The 19,825-nt window shown below is 37.5% G+C and overlaps 1 protein-coding gene across 5 annotated transcripts in view; it reads right to left on the reverse strand.

The window, feature by feature from the left end:
• Positions 1–11,139: 11,139 nt before the first annotated feature.
• CTNNA3 (catenin alpha 3) overlaps positions 11,140–19,825 on the reverse strand; it is a 1,835,081-nt gene continuing 1,826,395 nt past the window's right edge. For all 5 annotated transcript variants that reach the window (XM_064374172.1, XM_064374173.1, XM_064374171.1 and 2 more), the window contains one exon: positions 11,140–19,558. In XM_064374172.1, coding sequence (XP_064230242.1) covers positions 19,271–19,558 — 288 coding nt within the window. In that variant the 3' untranslated portion in view covers positions 11,140–19,270. The remainder of the gene's footprint in view (positions 19,559–19,825) is intronic.

Here is a 19,825-nt window from a genome sequence, read left to right on the forward strand (position 1 = left end):
AAGTTTCAAGAAACAGAAACTCACTCTGGATAAGTTAAAATGATTTTTTAGAAATAATTTGGGCAGCTCAAATCAGTGGGCGGGCTGGAAAACCAGGTTTGAGGGAAAGCAGCTAGTAGAAGAAGCCAAGACTACATCTCAAGTACGATTTGATGTGGAAAATTCTTCTTCCCTCACAACCCCCACTAGAAAACAGCCACCTAAGCCCATAGATTTTGGCTGAATTTAGCTCCTAAAACAAAGACCAACATGTATGCATCTGAGAGCTGAGCCTTAGATATAGCCAATGTCTATTTATAGGAGTCCAGAAAAACAAGTGTCTGGCATCTGTCTTTGTAAAGGGAAGCAGTTTTTCTCATGTCAAATAAAACTCTGAAAGCATGGAAACCTCAAATAGGAACAGAGGTTTAATGCTGAATAGTCTAAATGAACTGAAAATGCCAATACAAATAAAAAATAAATCACCGATATAAAGAGAAAGAAAATTTTTAAAATGAGGCAATTCAGATATGGCTAAAGAAAAAATGAAATTGGGTTTGGAAGTTTTTGTGTCAGGGGTATGGAGAATACACACAGATGGTGGCCAGAAAATCATGACCTTTGAAGCTGAAAAGAAAATTTAAAATCTTGTCTTGACATACTAGTTGTGTGGCCTTAGTCAAGTTAGTTCAGGAACCTCAGTAAATTGGAGATAATACTACTGTGAAGATCCAATAAAATAGCTCATGTGAAGGGCCTGTCATGCTCATAGCATATGACCGGTTCAACAAACATTACCTAGCTCCCAATTCTCAAAAAAGCCTTGGGTTGAGAGCAATGAGGAAAATCAGTAAAAAAAAATTTCATTCAGTATGATATTGGTTGTGGATTTGTCATAAATAGCTCTTATTATTTTGAAATACATTCCATCAATACCTAGTTTATTAAGAGTTTTTAGCATGAAAGGGTGTTGAATTTTATTGAACGCATTTTCTGCATCTATTGAGATAATTATGCAGTTTTTGTTTTTGGTTCTGTTTATGTGATGGATTGTGTTTATTGATTTGCATTCTCAGCTAATGCCCTGAATTCCTCAGGAAATGGTGATTGGAAAATAAAATTATAGGAACATAAACAAAACTTGGAGACAATTTTTGCTTTTGATAAGGGATAGAATATTTTCTGGAACCTGGCTAGATCACATCATGCCTTGTGTCTGGTTCAAGGTGCTGAAAACAGATTAACCCTTGAACAAACCTTAGTGAACAGATCCTTCAGGTTACACCCTTGGACTTCCTCTGCTTCACCACTATTTCTTTCTAAGTAGATCTGGATATTCATCAGTTTTAACTTCATCTGTCTTTTGAATCTTTTCTGAAATAAAAAAAAATAGGCAATTCAAGTTCAAAAGCATTAGGAATATAAAAGGTCTATATCAAGGGCCCAAATTCAAACGTTTTGATAAATGTGAGCATCACCCCTGGGCAAGACAATAGAAAAGAGCAAGGTCTGAAGATTGTTTGATCTCCCTAAAGTTATTCCCATATAAAATATTTTAAACCTTCAGCCAAAGTAAATATAAATGAAGGCAGATAACCCCTGCTTATTTTTGGCATTTCTTATCTTCTGTTCATCCTCTTGCCTCTGGCCCCAGGCAAAAGTCTCCTGGCTTTAACTTAAGCAGATGTACATCTCCTCTATCATTGAAATGAGGTTGCACAAGATATCATTTGAAAACTAGGTTTTATAGCTAAAAAGGAGATCTTGATAGTGACACTCGTGTGGACTTTCAGGATCCTCTCACCAGACAGTTTTACATGAAGACCACACTTTACTGTTTCCAAAGCACTTTCACATATAATCTTTCATATGATCCTTTCAAAAACCAAATGAGGAGGGATACCACTTTAGTATCTGTGATCAAGAATGTGGGGGTACTTATTTTGATTCAACAGGATAAAATAATTTTTGTTGGAATCTGAAAGAAGAGATTAATACTTTCTTCATAGTCAACAATTTTACTAAGTCTCTAAATGGGCCCATTCTTTCTGGAAAAGGATGGATTTGAGATTGAGAAAATAAAATCTGAAGTCAAAGTGTTTTGGAGACACAAGCCTTCACCAAGGCCTTAGCAATCACCACATTCCTGGTTAGTAAAATTCACTGGAATTCTTGTCTTACTATAATGTAATCCACAGCTTAAGTGTGTTCTAGTAAACAGAGGTGCTGCCATATGGCTCTTCTGCTTCCCAGTCTTCTTACCAGATCCCTAAGCATGGAAAGAATTATGTGAATTATATATAATTGGAAAGAATCATGAGACCTAATAGTAAAAGAAATAATGATAAACCATGAATCCATGTTTTCTTCTTATGTCTTAAAGTACCAGAAAAAAATCATGTCTTTAGAATTGGCCATTTTATTCTCAATTGTACCAATTATTTAAAAGTGTCGTTTATATACAAACCCTGCGGCTAAATCAGTGCAGCTGGAACTTAATTTAATCCATTTACCCATTTGTTCAATTAACATCCAGTGAACACTTAAGACATCGGCCCCTACTGCAAGTGTTCCAAAGTAATCAAATTGGGATACTCCAACCAATCCTAGCAAGTTTGGACAACATAAGCAACAAAGCATTTGATAATGGGTCATCAAATACATCATGGCCACAAACAGTAATTTAATATTCAACATGAACTACTGTTAAGGTTCACAAAGAGTAGAAAATGGTTTTTGCTCTTAAGAAACACACCCATTGGGAAAATGCGTGCATTGGTTTATGTAGGATTACTTCAGCATTTGAGGGATTATACACACACATACAACACACACACAATGGAATATTGCTATTTATGACATTCTCAGTTATAATTGATACAAGAGGTGGACAGGGAAGTGCTGGGTAGAGAAAGGCAGGGTTCCTGGCGAGGGCTCTACCCTCGGGCCTGTACCCATGGACCTAGGTGAGAACAGGGACTCCTTGTTCTATGCCCAAATGCTGCATTTTCCAAGACCATTCTGGCCCACCACGCCCTTCATGCTGTGCCTATAAAAACCCTGAGATCCTAGTAGACACAGACACAGGAGGCTGGATGTCAAGAGGAACACACCTACAGAAAAACACACTGGCAGACACTAGCAGGCTATCTATGGCGAGATGATGTGAAGTTTGGCCAAGGGCAGTTGGAGGAAAGCCCAGTCTGAGTGACCTGACTCCAGGGGAAGACCACCTTCCCTGTTCCATCCCCCTTCTGATTTCCATCCATCTGTTGAGAGCTACCTCCAGCATTCAATAAAAACTTCCACTCATTCCCCAAGCCATGTGATTCAATTTTTCTGGTTACACCAAGGCAAGAACCTGGGCTACAGAAATAAGGCAGAGGGTCCTTGCAATAAGGCAGAGAGTCTAATTGAGCCAGTTAAAACCAGCCACATGCAGACAGCAAAACTGAAAGAGCCCACTGTAACACACACCCACCAGGGCTTCAGGAGCTGTAAACACTCAACTGTAGACACTGCCGTGGGGTCAGCGCTCCCCATGACCTGCCCATCTACATGCTTTCCCTAAGGTTATGAAAAGCAGGCACCAAAGAAGCAAGCCACACCCCTATCACATGCCCTGAGAGGCGGATAAGGGAACTTTTTCCATTTTAGCATCATATGGAGTAAATTTATTATCTCCCACTGCCCCAATTTTCTTACCTGCTGGTATGGCCAAGATGAGCTACTTTTTTGTGTGAGAAATAAGATAACAGATGTAAAACATCTAGCACAATGCGTGGCATGAAATAAATATTCAGTAATGCTTGATGTCATCATGATGGTGATGGTGATGACAATGATCACGAGGTTTCCTGTGATTGCATTTATTTTATGTAGTGGTGGAGAAAACGGTGTGAGATATCAACTATTCAGTAACACCAAAATGACGTTACCAGGTTTTCATCAAAGGTAACCTACAACTTGGAATCTATTTTAAAGGTGTTTTGATTACATGGCAGTAGGTTAGTGAAAAGGAATGCTTGTCATAATAACTTTGGAAGCCCTGGCAAGGGCCATAGAACTGCTGTTCTACTGAGGCAAGAAGAGATCTTAGCAAAATGGACAAGAAAGAAATAGGTTTATGGCACACATAGACACATCATATATACTATATTGTGTAATACATATTTAGCAATTATGTGAATTGCTTTTCATTGTACACTTCCTACGGACCAGGCACTGCACTAAATATGTTGTGTGCGTATTTGCAATTAATCCTTACAATAACCCTTTGGAGTTAACCCTATGGGACAGTTAGTATCTCCACTTTACAGATAGAAAAATGGAGCTCAGAGATATTACATTAATTTCCTGTCTTTACTCAGCTAGTAATTTGAGAAGGTAGTATTTTAAGGCAATTAGCCTGGCTCGGAGACAAGCTCATAATGCTATCTTGTGCTTTTTAAAAGTGTTTAGTATGTTTCAAGTCTATATTTAAAACCTGACTCTTCTGCTGCTTATCTTCTGTTTCTTGAGCAATATTTAAACAGAACCTCAGTTTTCTCAGCTATAAATGGGTATGTTGGTAATATTTACTTTAAAGAATGAAGATTCAGGCTGGACGCGGTGGCTCATGCCTATAATCCCAGCACTTTGGGAGGCCTAGTGCTTTGGGAGGTGGATCACAAGGCCGGAAGTTCAAGACCAGTCTGGCCTCTGTCACCCAGGCTGGAGTGTAATGGCATGATCTCGGCTCACTGCACCCTCCACCTCCCAGACTCAAGCGATTCTCCTGCCTCAGACTCCCTAGTAGCTGGGATTAAAGGCACCCACCACCACACCCAGCTAATTTTGTACTTTCAGTAGAGACAGGGTTTTACCATGTTGGCCAGGATGGTCTGACCTCAGGTGATCCGCCTGCCTTGGCCTCCCAAAGTGCTGAGATTACAGGCATGAGCCACTGCATGTAATCAGTGCACCCGGCCCTTTCAAGTACTTTTAAATACAGTAATTTGTTTAACTATCTTACACATATTACAGGTACATACCCATTTTATCGGTCAGGGAACTCAGGCACGGAGATATGAGCTAATTCAAACTTGGGTTGTCACAGTCAGAGTCCTCACTTCTAACCATGATGCAGTCCTCCCCTGAGAGTCCCTGTGGGGAAAGCACCTGATCTTCAACTTAGGATCAGAAGATGTTACATCTGAACTTCTTCTTGCTTTATTCCAAAAAGGCCAATCCTGGATCAACACCAGTATCTATTACTTATTTGATATATTCACTTTTATAATCAATTAAGAAAAAATATATGATTATAAATTTCCTGCATCTTCTCTTTTTACTTATTCTTCTCCCTCTTCATTTTTCCCTAAAATGCTTTGTAATGAAGGACAAAAGAGTCATTTCCTTTTTTAGACCTTCCCCTATAAATTCTTTCTAAGGATGAACATCTCTACTACTTTGAATTCCTTTTGTAGAGAGTTGTTTTCACAAGGGCACCTCTGGCATGTCTGTGAAACAGAGAGAACTCTTATGCAGGGATAAGCAGGGGAGCCAGTGTAGACACATCAGAGCATTGAGAAGGAGATGCGACCCACAGCAGAGGCCCTGAGGAATATGAAGCTGAGAAATTATGCCTATTTGGGTTGAAATATTTCTGTCATATTCCACAAAACGCATGCCAGAAATAGAAACCCATGTATTTTTCCATTTGTGAAAATGCAACTCAGAGTTGTTTTTTTCCTCCCAGGAGAAGAATGTGCTAGGCTGGCATGAGGAAGGAGAGGCCTGGGTGGAAGAAGGGTTCTGAGCAGTCACCAAGCCTCCTTGTAGAGAGAGACACAGTGTGGGGGACCTGCCTCTGACCTTGCTTGTGGTTTGTGGAACTACAAAGGGCACGATTTGTCTGGTTCCTTCATTGTCTTCCCTGTCTTGGCCAGCCACCCCCTGCTGATCCTTGGACTCCCTTTCCTGCAAGCTGACTTTCATAGTCCCCACCAGCCTGTTTTCAGAACCTGGTGTGTGTGGAGCTGCTCCTCCCACAGGAGTTTCACAGACTGCTCATTCTGCTTACAGTGCTGTCATCACATCTCACCAGCAAGCTCCTGCTGATTCTTCGGATGTCCGCTTGGAACTCACTTGCTCAGACCAGCCTTTCCAGATTTCCCGATTCAGCCAAATCCTCTCAACTTAGGTTCATTGCACCAATGCTGCTCTCCTTGGTGGCAATGATTAAAGATAAAAATTTGTGCTCTTGAATGCATTATTTAATGAACTCTTATGTCCTCGGCTTGTCTCTAAAGTCCTTCTGGAGGAAAGATTGTTTTTACTGACTGCTGCAGCCCTAGTACCTAGAAGAATATCCAGCCCATGTGCATTTAACAAACATTTGCTGACAAAATTAATATAAACTGGCTACTCTCTATGATTCCTTGGCATGCTTTTGCTTTCCTGCACCAGGCATTTCTTTTTCTTTATTCCCTCTATAAAAGAAAGTTTTAAAAGTATGATTTGCATGTTTTAATCTCGAAGTTTCTCAATTGTATATATAATAATAATGATGGTTAAATTTTTATGCTGTGTTTACTTTATGCAAGCCATCATTCATAGTATTTATATTAATTCATTCAATATTCATAACAATCCTGTGTGGTAGGATACATTATGTTTCATTGAATCTAAGAGGCATTGATTATAAGACTTACAAATATTTTGTTAATTGAACTATGAAATGTAAGCTCTGTTTCACAAATGAGAATATATAATGAAAGGTAATGAGAGGTTTAGGAACTTGCTTGAGAAGGCTGATGCTAATAGCGATGGAGCCAGGATGCAAACCAGGTGGGGTCGTGCCAAAGCCTGTGCTGTTGGCCATGGTATCATCTTGCCACCCCACAGTAGTCACACATCTGGCCTGTTTTAGCATTTCTCAAATCAGATACAGCCATCCCAGTAGATTTCAGGCAAGGCACAAGATAAACATGATGCGACCCACTTGACTGTCATTATTTGGCAGGAAAATGTGACATTGCCTTTAAAATAAAATAAACTGTACTGTAGTAAAATAAACAAGGATATATCCCATAGTAGAATGCAAAATGTATCTAAAGTTTTTGATAAAATCTAAGACTTATGATTGCTCTTCAGTTACAGTGTCTCATATTTTCTGAGCTCCTTACTTTGTGGTCAGGTATACATCAAAGAAAAGTGTGAAAAAGCACTGAGTGTTATGGATATCTCTTCACATACACTCCTCTGAATACTTAAAAATTGAGACAAGTAAGTTAGAAGCAGAAGCTCTGCTACTATACATCTTGTGAGCTGACTGTTCAGATTGTCAGTAGGGCTAGAGTTGATCAGACTAAGAAAATAAGTTAATGTTTAAACTAATAGACATAAGCCTGTTTGTCTTTGGTCATTTGAAAGTCTGTAGGGTCCCCCAAGTTGCCCTTACTTTTTTCTTTGAACTGATGAAGAAACACAGAGTGCCTTGACCACTTTGTGACTGGGCCAACTGTATGTATTTTCTTTCATGCTTGAACCCAAGCTAAGGCACTGAACATTTCCTGGCACTTATAAACTTATTTAGATTGTTGCTCGAAACACTAAAAGATCAAACATGTTGCTAAATACATGAAAACTAGCCCCAGCCCTAAACCAAATTCCTTAAATCCCCGTATGAGCTCCAGAACCTAACCCCTTCTTTGCAGACATATCTAGATGAAACATCCCTTTTCTCAATGTTTGTTTCAAGGACTCTGTAGTACTCTGTATGTAAGTTCCTCAGTTACTCTAGTAAGCAGTTTGGACTGATCACCCTGGTATTTAGTGCTTCTTTCTTTGGAATCCCAATAGGCCTCATCTTGGGATGGTTTGGGAAAGTCCCTTGTGGTAACTCTCCTGCTACCATTTTTAGGATGTCTCCAGCTGTGGGTTCATTCAGATGGAACACAGAAGAAACTAAAACTGTCCAGATCTTTGATGCAAAGACTTCTATAGAGCAGATGGTGAAAAATGAAAATGATTCCGGTCTGCAGAATAGTTTATATTAAAGAGTAGAGACAAATTCAGGCTTCGTTGTTTCAAATCACAAATCTGCCTTTCATTGGTGGTGTGAGCATGGTCAAATTACTTAAACTGGTCTGCATCTCCTTATCTGTAGAATAGGAGTAGGATGGAGTAACCACTAGGCCTCAGTGAAGAGTCAATGTAATAGTGCAGATACATGTTCGGCACAATTCTGGGCACTTAGTAAATGCTTGATAAACATGGTTTGTGTTCATCTTTCGTCATCTATTAGAGCATGTGTGATTATACTTTTAAACAGCTGATTCTTTTTAATGTGACCAAATACACTGGAAACAATTTCTTTCACAGAATTCGTTGCTGAGGCTGACAAATATTACTGTCAGTTTGTTTGATTCTTTCTGGTTGACAATATTTCTCTTTATCACTATCCCTATAATTTCACCCAGGCATTTGTTTATCTCATACAGAACTAGTGCAACTGATTTTTCTAGTTCCTTCTCTCACTGTAAATAACTTATCAATCCCACATTTTACTGCCTAATGAGTCATCTTATAACTTTGCTTATATTTGGGAACTTGCTTGCTAGAAGACTTCGGTATTGTCTTCACCTAAAATAAAGTCTTAGCACCTTAGCCTGACATCGACTCCTCTATGATCTACCCCACTTTTGCCTTTCTGCATTCCTATCCTATCAGTGCCATTCTGTGCCCTCCACTGTGGCCAGTTGACCCTCCATGTGATAAATATTCTTATTTCTGTGCCTTGGTACATACCCTACCCCTGGAATGTTATCATTCTGTAAACTGCTAAACCAAAACCACCCTCCTATTAGAACCTCAACAAATTCCCCTCTAGAAACTTGCCTTGCTTTCTGGCACCATCGTAAGATTCCCCTGAGCAGCATTTTTATTTCCCTAGTGCTGCTAATTACTTTAATTAACCTGAGGAGCCCACATTTTGATTTCAAAACATTCATGCTTCTATCATCCATAACCCTTTTGCATGTAACAGTCCCTCAAGAAATATTTTTGGCTGTTGAATAAACAAATGACTGAGAAATACCCAGTGGCTTTTCCTTATCAGTAACTTTCATTTACCTAAGGCGATGGCAGTGTGAGGAAGAGTGGCAGGAAGAATCAGGAGTTTTCAAATTATTTCCCTGACACTGGTTTGGTCTCTGTAAATGTGGAAATTACCAAAGCTCTCAGAATTTTGGTTTTCATAGTTCAGCAGATGGCCGAGGTTACAGAGCAGTAGGGGTCTGCATTCATTCATTTGAAATAAACTCATACGTGGTTTTGTTCATTCTTTCCAAAAATATCAGTCCGGTTCCTCCCATGTGCTGTGCCATTCATGGTGCCAGTTGTTGGAGATACAAAAGTATACATGATATTATCACTGCTTCCAGGATTTCAGAATATAATGGAGCTAAGGGGCTCAAACATTTCTCTGGCATTTGGAAGGTCTTCCAAACCTAGCCTCAGAGTGACTGCCACATAATCGATTAACCTAATGGGTGGGAGATGCACTTATTGGAAAGAAGCAGCCATATTCCAGGATCAAGCTGTGGATCCCCAGCACCACCACACAGGCTTCCTCTGAAGCAGAACAAAAGTATAGTTAGTTGTATGCCTCCACCTTCTTTAAATCAATGCCTGCAGAAGGCAGACTCCCAAGGGAGGTGTTCAGGTCTGCATTCAGGAGGTTAGCCCACTTTTGGTCCTTTCAGTTTAGTCTGAATAGTACTGCTAGAAAACTGTCTTTTCTGATGTTATAAGGGAAACATGCATATTTTAACTGCACACCTAACATCCTGTCACTATCAACAGCTAAAGGGACAGTGAGAAGGCAAGAATGTAGCAGGAAGGAGGGTATTTCACCTCTTTGTGAAGCTCAGAGAAGCAGATTCCTGCCTCCAGGCTCCCTCCCTGAGCCTCAGGGACAAAGGACAATTTTGTAAAGGTCTGTGTGATCCACTCTACCTAAACCCCTCCTCTTGCCAGCTCCCTTGGGTCTTCCTGAGAATGCCCTTTTGTGGCTCATACACCAAGGGAACTTCCCTTTTCTAAAGCTAGGAAATTCAGACAAAGCAGGAAGTCAAGGTTACTTGATCAGGGACAGTAGCTTTTCCTTCAGAGCCCACAGGATGAACATGCAGTGACTGGAAGTTACATCTCAGAGTTACTGCTCCTGGATGGAATGTTTAATGGTCCTGCCCAGGAAATGTCAGGGCATCAGCTCAGCCTCCAGCCAGAAACAGACTCTTCTTGCCAAGAGTGCTTTTAGTTCCACTTCCACCCCCAGAGCAAGCATGACAAACTGATCAAGGCAAAGAGAATGGTGCTGCCAGAGCAATTATGGGCTCCCGGGGCCCAGGACAGACTGAGGCAGAAAGGCAACACCACACTGGCATTTCCATTAACAGAGTCAGATGGTGTCTGGCAGAAGTGAATGAGGGGAAACATGGTCTTTTAGAAGACTCAAGTGATGAAGACAATACTTATCAGACTGCAGTTTGGGAACTTGCAGACTGAGACTTAGCAATAGGTGCTCTGAAGTAGTAAGGGCCCCATAGGGAGGAAATGATGTGATGTCCTAGAGTAGACAGTAGCAACCTCTGTGACCCCTGGAAGATGATCCAAAGGCTATCTCCATGGGATTCATATTGTGAAAGGATTATCATCGGCCTAAAGATGAGGAAGATGGATGTTAGAAACCCACCAATTTTTAGATAAAAGAGCATTGGTAGAACCAATGGTATTATTCCATGATCACTATGGAGTATGTGTTCAGATATTCTCAGAAAAGTTATTAGTCATTTTCATAAAGTCCTAAGTTGAAGAACAACTCTTGAGCTACACAGATAGAACTATTAAAAGCATGTCTAATGCCCAAGACTAATGCCTGTATTAGACCAAAAAGGCTCATTTAGACTACGAATTTAATTCTGTCAGATATGCTTCAGGTTACTTGTGTGCATGCAGTAGTTTGTACCTTCCTGAATTATAATATGTAAAACTGAAAGAGAATAAGAATGAAAGTGACACTTACAAACATATGGTTGGACTACTCAGCAATTCATTAACCTCCATTTTTTTCCACCACACCCAAGAAACACACCACCAACTGTCAACATAAAATGCATAGCCAATCTTTTCATTTTTATTGCTTTAACACACATGGTTTAATTACCAGTTGAACAAATTCTTAATGAGCTACAGAGTGACATGAGTTAAAATTAGAATAAAGTAAAATAATACTATATAACAAAAACAAACCCACTGTTACATATGTGAAATAATGCAATCAAGAGCACAATTTAAAAAAATTATTAATTCAGTTAAACACAAAAACATGCAGGGTTTCAAACAAGGAGTATTTGGGCTTCTATGTCAATGTCATAGGATAATAAAGAGCTGTTTCGATTTCTGGGTAAATAATTCATTTTTATTGATTGGTGAAAATACCTTAAGAATAAATCTGGATCAGAAAGACCTACATGTTTTTGCCAAATTTTATCTATAGCCAAAGCACAAAACTGCTTTGAACTGGTCATTAATATAATGGGCAGTTCATTCAATCACATTCTGTCACTGCAGAGCAGGGTGAAATGTACAAGCAAGATGCTTAGAAGTACCTCAAGTGCCACTAAACTTAAGCTCCCAAGATATTGCTGCAATAAACATGACTTAAGTTATGAATCACTTACTTTTATTTCCTCTCAGAAAGTCTTAGTTTAAATGTGCTTTTATCCTAAATTATAATGTGCATATTACCTTCAGAGAGGTCACTAAGTTTAAGCTGTCAAAGTTGTTGCTTGTAATAGTACATAAAGTAAGTGAATTTTTTCCCCAAGTTGCTATGAAACTAAAACCATAATCAAAATGGAAAACAGGGGCATCTGGAAATCTTTCTCTGGAAGTTTTAATTCATATTTAATCACCCAACTTGCCCAAGAAAATTTTGTTTTAAGCCTCAATTATTAGGTACTAAATTGGGCATAACATATGTCTACTTCTGCTTTCAGGGACTTGTTAGTCACGGATATGGAGAAGAAACCATTATGCTGTCATTTAGATCTAAGGAAATTTTCTTTGGAGAGACTGTACCACATGAGAAAAATTTGCAAAATCAACAAATAGCACAGCTTAACCCTGCAAGACAGTTGCTGAAGTTCTCATATTTATATCCCCATGGACACAATATATGCTAACATATAAGAATAGAGCATTATAATGGCATAAGATTTGGCAAGCGGTGGAACACGATTTTTATAGTAGTTTAAAATTTTATGTTTAAATATTCAGGAAGGAGGAAAGTTCTGTTTGAGAGCAGGGACTAACATCTCTGACTTACTCCTTTGCTTTATTGATAAACAATCCAGTACAAATCTGGTGTTAAAAGCCCAGTCAAAGAAATTCCTTAGTAGAAGCTCCACTTTCAGTGAACACCACAAAGAGGTTCAGGTAATTTACACAGATGGGAAATTGATGTGACATACCTAAGGTTAGCCTGAGATTGCATAAGCTTGGCTGTCAGAATAGAAAAACAAGACATCTGCAGGCTTTTGAACTATTGATACAACTATTCAAAAGGGGCTTTAAATGTTTACAGAAGTGTCACAGGACCTCCAAGACCAAATAACCAGAACTAAAAATAACCATTGTTCTTGAAAATGCCAAGGAAATGAACTTTGGAACTGGAAAATATCTCATTTGAAATGAAAACACAGGGACTACTCTGCTAATATTAAATGGCTTTTGTACAAGTTCTATATTGAATAAATTTTTAGACATAATTGTTAGAAATCTGAGCCTTTTTGAAAGAGAATTTTCTTCTTGAGGGCTTTCCTTTCCTACAGTTGGGAATAAACACCATCATGACTACCAGATAGATGAAAGTGAAGATCCCAAATATACACATTCCATTGCTCAAAGTAGGAATGCATGTATTTCTTACGTGGCTCCACCATAAGAAATATCAGAGAGTCATCTAACTCTCCAAGGCCTGAGATTTGAAAGCCTATCCAGCAACATGGGGCAAGAAGAGTTTAGCCTTCAGTTGACTCTTGAAAAGGCCTTGTGATGTTAAAAGATGAAGTTTACCTGTATTCAGGCACATAGTATACACGCGTGACCATAAAGAAGGAAACATGTATTTGCTACAGTTTGGGTAAATTTCAAATACAGGGAAACTTTATCCTACTACAATAATCCTTGGCCAACACTCTCCTGCAATCTATAATTTTAAACACAGTCATACGTTAGTTAGCAGTAAAAGAGGAAAGAAATGGTGTCAACAAATGGTATTAACCAACCAACACTGAAGATGGGCTGAAACAGACACTTCCATTGAAGCTTTCTTCTCTGTTGTAATAAAAGTAGTTTGGCAAGGGTTGCCCTATTATTTCAGATCACGTAAATAATTTACTTCCCACATACCTGACACTCTAAACTCAGTTATTAGCAGTGAGACTATTCAGCTAATCATATATCTGTCTTGAATGATGTGAGATGTATATTGATATATTTTTAAAGTTTATTTTTTTTTTTGCTTTTACACAGGCCAGCCAGCATTTGAAATATGTATCTCATTATTAACTGACAAATTCAATTAAAATTTCCAAGAAATCTGGATATTGTGGTGGCTAAAAGTTCAGAACATGGGGTGCAATAAACCTTATTTTAAAGCTAGTGAGACTCTGAGCAAGATTCTCATCCTGTTTAAGCCTCAGTTTCTTTATGTATGGAATGAATGTCCATCCTATAGGGTTATTCGGAGGATTGAATAAGATGATAGCATTTAATACAGAGCTGGCACGTGAGGGCAAGGATTATTATTTGTTTTGTTATCTAGTATATCCTAAGAACCTAGAACAGTGCCTGGACCATCATAGTTATTTAACAAATAGTCATTAAATATATGAATGTCTGATTACCCAGATTAGCTCTGATATTGGGAAGAATTTCACCTATCATTAATCAGGAGAGTGGCTGAATTTCTGTTTCTCAGCAATCAAACAATATTACTAAATCATGCTCAAAGTTTGTGTAGTTCATTCTTTTGCCTTCAACATGACTTCACTAAACCACCAAACCATCAAGACAAGCGTCTCATTCTATCCTTAATATTTTCCTCAAGAGGGCTGCCTAATCTTCATAGAACCAAAAAACTCTTCCCTCTTCTGTCTATGAAAACTAACTGCTTCTGCATCTACCCTTCTCTTACCCTTCCCTACCTCTGGCACGTTCTTATTTGTTGTCCCTTTAGACTACTCGGTATTGTCTCCATTTTTCTCCAACTTACCAAACTCATATTGAATATCAATCCATGTGTTTTGTTCCCACAAACCAGTGGGGACTGCTAGATGCCATAATGTAGCCAACAGTCATGAAGCATCTCATCTCAGGATAAAACTTAAGGTCAGCCCCACAGCCAATCTATTGCCTGCAGATGGGATTCTGGTCAGATTGAGTTCCATTTGGAAAGAGTTCTCTCCATTAAGATTATTTTATTTTAGAGTGTCCAGAAATGGATTCTGTCTTGTCTGTTAGGGGGGAAATATTCACATGCAAGATGACTAGTGTTTTAAACTATTCTTTATTTTGCTTTAATAGAAGATACGTTCTTTTTCATGTGAATCAGTTAAAAATGGCAAAAAAGTATTTAATATTTTAATTAGTCTCTTTCTTTCTCTTTGAGATGTGTAAGATAGTAGCCTCATTCAAAACATTTTTAGTTGCAACTAGTTTTAATAGCATCCACGTTTTCTTTCCTAATTAGAAACAAAACGCCCAATATAAACTTTCAAACTGCTATTGTTATTAGTCCTAGCTTATTTGTTTGGTGGTAAAATGGAATATACTAACGCTAAACATATCATAATGGTACGGGAAAAGAGTCAAAAAGAAAGAAATGAAATTTTCATCTAAATAAGTGTTCTTTCCTGGTATGTGACATATAATAAAAACAGTAACATCTCAGGTGGCAGAAATTTTCCTACTTTACTTAACAATTATTAAAATAATATAACAATTGTTATTTTTAACTAAAATATTTCTGACTTTACACAGAAAAGATGAATATTTGATTCCTAAATATATAATAGGCAAGTTGTCTTTGCAAAAAATAGGCCAACAAAAGAAAGTACAGATTTCATTCAAATTGAGATTCTGGTGCCTACTTCGCCAAACTAGAGAATTACTTACAATGAAACTAAAAGAAGCTGTCCATTCTGCAGTGAGTTCACAAGAGAATGGTTGATATCACTAGGAAAAGTCTCAGATCCTATTCCACTCATTCTGCCACTATACAGAAATCTGTAGCCATGGGAACCCCAATCTCTAGGACAGAAATGTACATTTGACACCAAAAAAATTAATGTTTTGGGGGAATAGAAGGACTAAAGGAATAATGCTGCTGGAAATTAAAATTCATAATTTTGACTAAAACTCTGAAAAATATATTAGTCAATTTATAACTGGGATAGAGATGAGAGATGGGAGAGAGATATTTTTGGTGCACCGAAGAAGAGGAAAGGGCATTAACTGGAGTAATTTGCTGTGATGGGCAGTCCCAATTGAACTATTTTGGTAGGAAATTGTTAGCAGTTGCCAGAGGATACCTTGCCCAGAGGTGGGTGAAATGAGAAGACCACCCTCAAAGTGAAGGTTTAGGAAGCCCTTGAAGTCACTTACCCTGTTGTTACATGTTAGGCATTTTAGCCACTCATTATTTAATTTAAGGAGCATTAATTATTTGGTTTGAAGGTCCAAATTGAGCACTTAATTGTATATTCACAATATTAGCTTGAAATTGAAAACCGATGGCCTTTGAAGGTAAAGGTGTCAAGAATGCCAGACTGCAAGAATGGTTGTCTCTGTGTAGCTTGGAGGCCCTTATTCCCTGTACATAAGAGATTTTTATGGGGAACAAATATGTTATATTGATCTTATGTTAAGAGATTTCAAAGGCTAGAAGGCACACTTGTGAATGTGAAGACTATATTGATTTTTTCTAATACATTTTTAGTTTGCACTCATATAATAAATAAACATAAACAATGAACAAATTAGCTTAGAAATTTAGTGTTTGAGTTTTTTCTTGACTCACCCAAGAACCATCCAGAAACTCACTTGAAAGAAACATTGTACTCCAATAATTTTAATTTGCAATAAATGAAAGGGAATGATTTCTATTTCTCACTTTTTTATATTTGATAAAAATCTTCAAATTTCTCTAATTAGGAGAAGACCCTTTAGTGGATTATTACTTCATAAAGATTTTTAAAATTTTCATTCTAATTTGAGTCTCACATTTGGCAGGGATGCTGGTGGATAACCAGGGATGGAACTGCACTTATGGATCGTAACCTCCCGCTCCTCCCTCTCAAGGAATGTTTTTCCCAACATAAATGGATTTGATTAAACAAGAAAGGTAAGTTGTTATTAGCAGGATCAAGCAAATGTATTATCAGATGAAGCACCAATCTCTGTGATTAGACATCAAAAGGTACATAGATGGATCACCAAATTATCACTCTCATTAAGAAATTTCTGGCATTCCTCTTCAGAAGAAATACCTAAATATAAATGTGTCATGCTTATTGATTAACTACAAAATAGATTTATTAATATCTTGCTGCTAGTTTTTCTTGCATATAAGCATTTGTTTTTATCAGCAGGTTTGAATCAAACTAAATTTTGAAATTCTGCCTGCTGCAGGAATTCACTCAGGTAGACAAATGCCTTTTTCAGCTCTATGCATTTTGTTTTTATGGCACCATTGATTACTACAGCAGATTAACTCCTGGGACATTCATTGAGTTAAAATTTTTATTATTTTGTTTAATTATAGTTTGCTTGGGCTAAGCTGAAAATCTGCCTTTGTTAAAGAGGAGAACTTGTTCACATCTCACTTTGGCTAAAAAGTCATTTTTATCAAAGAAATGGAGCTATTTGGTAATTGTTAGGCTGGGCTCAAACTCCTGACCTTGTGCTCTACCCACCTTAGCCTGCCAAACTGCTGAGATTTACAGGCATGAGAAACTGTGCCCGGCCCAGTTACTGTATAATTTCAAGTTACTTCTGTTCTTTTGGTGTCCAATACTGCATGTTCTAAACTCCAACATGTGGAAAGATGATGTCTGGTCAAGTGAACATTAGATTTTCTAAATGAGATGCTTATAATTCTTGGGCATGTGGCTTTAGGAGCTAAGATACACAGTTGGTAGTTTGGTGATTTAAAAAAAAAAATTCCATACAGCTGATAGTTTGGTGATTAAAATAAAATTCATTTATCCACTAAATTATAAATGTATACTTCTATCTGGAAGAAGGATGTACCACAGCTGTCACTCTTGTAACATCTACACTTAAAGCAGAAAATGATGGGAGCATTTCAATAAAAGATAGTCTCTATTTGCCTCAGTAATCTAGATAGTTCTGAAAAACAGAATCATCTGAATTCCCTAATTCCCTTCTTCACTGCCTTTTCTTCTGGGGAGTGGATTCTGTTCAAAATAGTTGTCGTAGGACAGTCTATAGTATAAAACAGGGAGAAGTTTATTGCCTTCACCTCCCAGGAAGTTTTACACTGAGCTCAGGCAATCCATCTACTTGGAAAACTGAAATAATTCATTACAATAAATTATTTAACATTTCCTGTGTAATTAATAACCTATTAAATAGATCCTTCTTTTCCCATACAATTATGCTTAAGATTCCACACATATCATACTCTCAATATTTATGCTTTCATATGTATCATGCATCCTTTTACCCAAACCAGTCCTCCTAATTGCAACTGGTATTGTATGTGTACATTTTTTTCTCATCAATCTAAGGTTACATTATTGTTGAGACAACTCTCATGGCAATTGGGAATGTTTTACAAGCAGAAAGTTACAATATAATATTATTATGATAAGGTAGAATAGAAAATGTTTTTTTTAAAAATCTGTGAATCAGAACTTTAAGAATGAGAAAACATGAAAACAAAACTTGCCTTCATGGAGTTTCTATTAAGGGCACTTTGTGAAAGAAAGAGGGGTGGGGTCTGGGCGGGGAGAGAGAGAGAGAATGAGAGAGAGAGGTACAGTATACTCTAAAACTATTATGAAGTCCATTTTGAACTCAACTAGGAATGAACACAGTGACTGAAATTATAAAATGACCTCAGTGACTTTTATTTAAAAGAGTGTTATTAAAATTACTCCGGCTTCATTGCCATTAACTTTGCTTCATAGTTCAATGGTACAATTCATGAGGTTATATTTTACTCAATGCCAAAAGGTTTTCAAACTTGGTCTTCCTTTTAATTACAATTGCAAGCTGATAAAAATGTATTTTTACATTTGTAAAAATAGAGTCTTATAGAACTTGCACTTCTATTGTTATCAATATAACTCACACTGGGATACAGTTTGGTGTCTCATTTCCCCAGTGGGTGATAACTCTTCTTTCACATGCATATTCTGATAGATCTAACACTCAAAAGTGCAGAACTCTCTAACACAGTGGAAACCCTAAAGGTGCCTATGTGGCATCAGAACTCATTGTAACCTTCAAAATGTTAATAAAGCATTTCATTAATAACCAAGGTTGACCTTCAAAATCCAGCAAGTGGCCTGACTATTCAAATTTGATTAGTTTAAAATGGATGCTAGCTTAATAAGTTGACAATGAGTACAGATATCTAGAGATTAAAAGGTTTTTTTAGCAAAAAAAAAAAAAAAAAAAAAAAACAGATTCTGTATAATTCATGGAAGAAATGTATGAAGGAATCATACATTTCTGCCAGGTTAGGTGCCAGGTTAGATCAGGTAAAGTATGGAGATTAAATGGGAAAATATTTCATAAAAGTCTTTTGCTTCTATTAAAAAACCAAGTCAGGAGCTCATGTTAGTGTTTTAATTCAAAATATGAATGGTAAATGTACTTGAAGTACAGACAGACAGGACTCTCTTGCATCTCCTGTGTTTATTTGGTAATGAATAGTAGATAATCTCTATGATGGGAAAGGCTGAATGATATGTGATAATTTCATTCATTCAACAAGCAAATATTCATTATTAGGTGGTGACCATACAGAAATGACAATGACATGATCCCAAATATATATTGCTTATGTTGATTTAGTTCCCAATATTTTATGTTATTTGTGAGTTAAACAGCAAAACTTAGTGAAATTACAGAACTTATCAAGTGTAAAATAAAGCAGTGTGGTTAGCCAGGATATTGTCATATAGGCACTATATGTAGAATAGTGGTTTCAGTAGACTTGTCTTCCTCTAAATTCACTCATGACTTGCACTGGATGGATTTTTTTCTTTGCTGAGCCTCGTCTGACAGCTGCACATGTTTCCTCTGGCTTCTCTCTTTTAATCAAGGGTTTTTTTGCAGGAGCCTTCATTCTCCACATCACAACTGGGTGCCGGGGCCCGGCAGGACTCTGGATTCGGATGATCTTCGTTGAGGCAATGTAAGACATTTTCACTGTTTGCACCACAGCATTCATTAAATTTTTAGCTGCTTGGATCAGGGAGGTGACACTGTCCAACTGTGGGTGGGGTGGGGAAGAACAGAAAAAAGAACTATTATTCCAGAATGCAATCAAGAATTTAAAGAGGTGTAATGTTATAGAAGCTAAAGAATACCACCTTGCTTTAACCCCAGGAATGAATGAATTAATCTTTTTTTATATAACTATGTATAATTATCTATATCAATCAATACATCTATTTTTGATCATTTTCTATTTATCTGATGCATCAATGGATCCACAATCTATCTTCTAAGATAATATCATAGAGAGTTAATTTCTTTC

Source organism: Aotus nancymaae, unplaced genomic scaffold (assembly GCF_030222135.1).
Source record: "Aotus nancymaae isolate 86718 unplaced genomic scaffold, 86718_ANA_hifiasm-v0.15.2.pri h1tg000010l, whole genome shotgun sequence".
Classification (NCBI taxonomy): Eukaryota; Metazoa; Chordata; class Mammalia; order Primates; family Aotidae; genus Aotus; species Aotus nancymaae.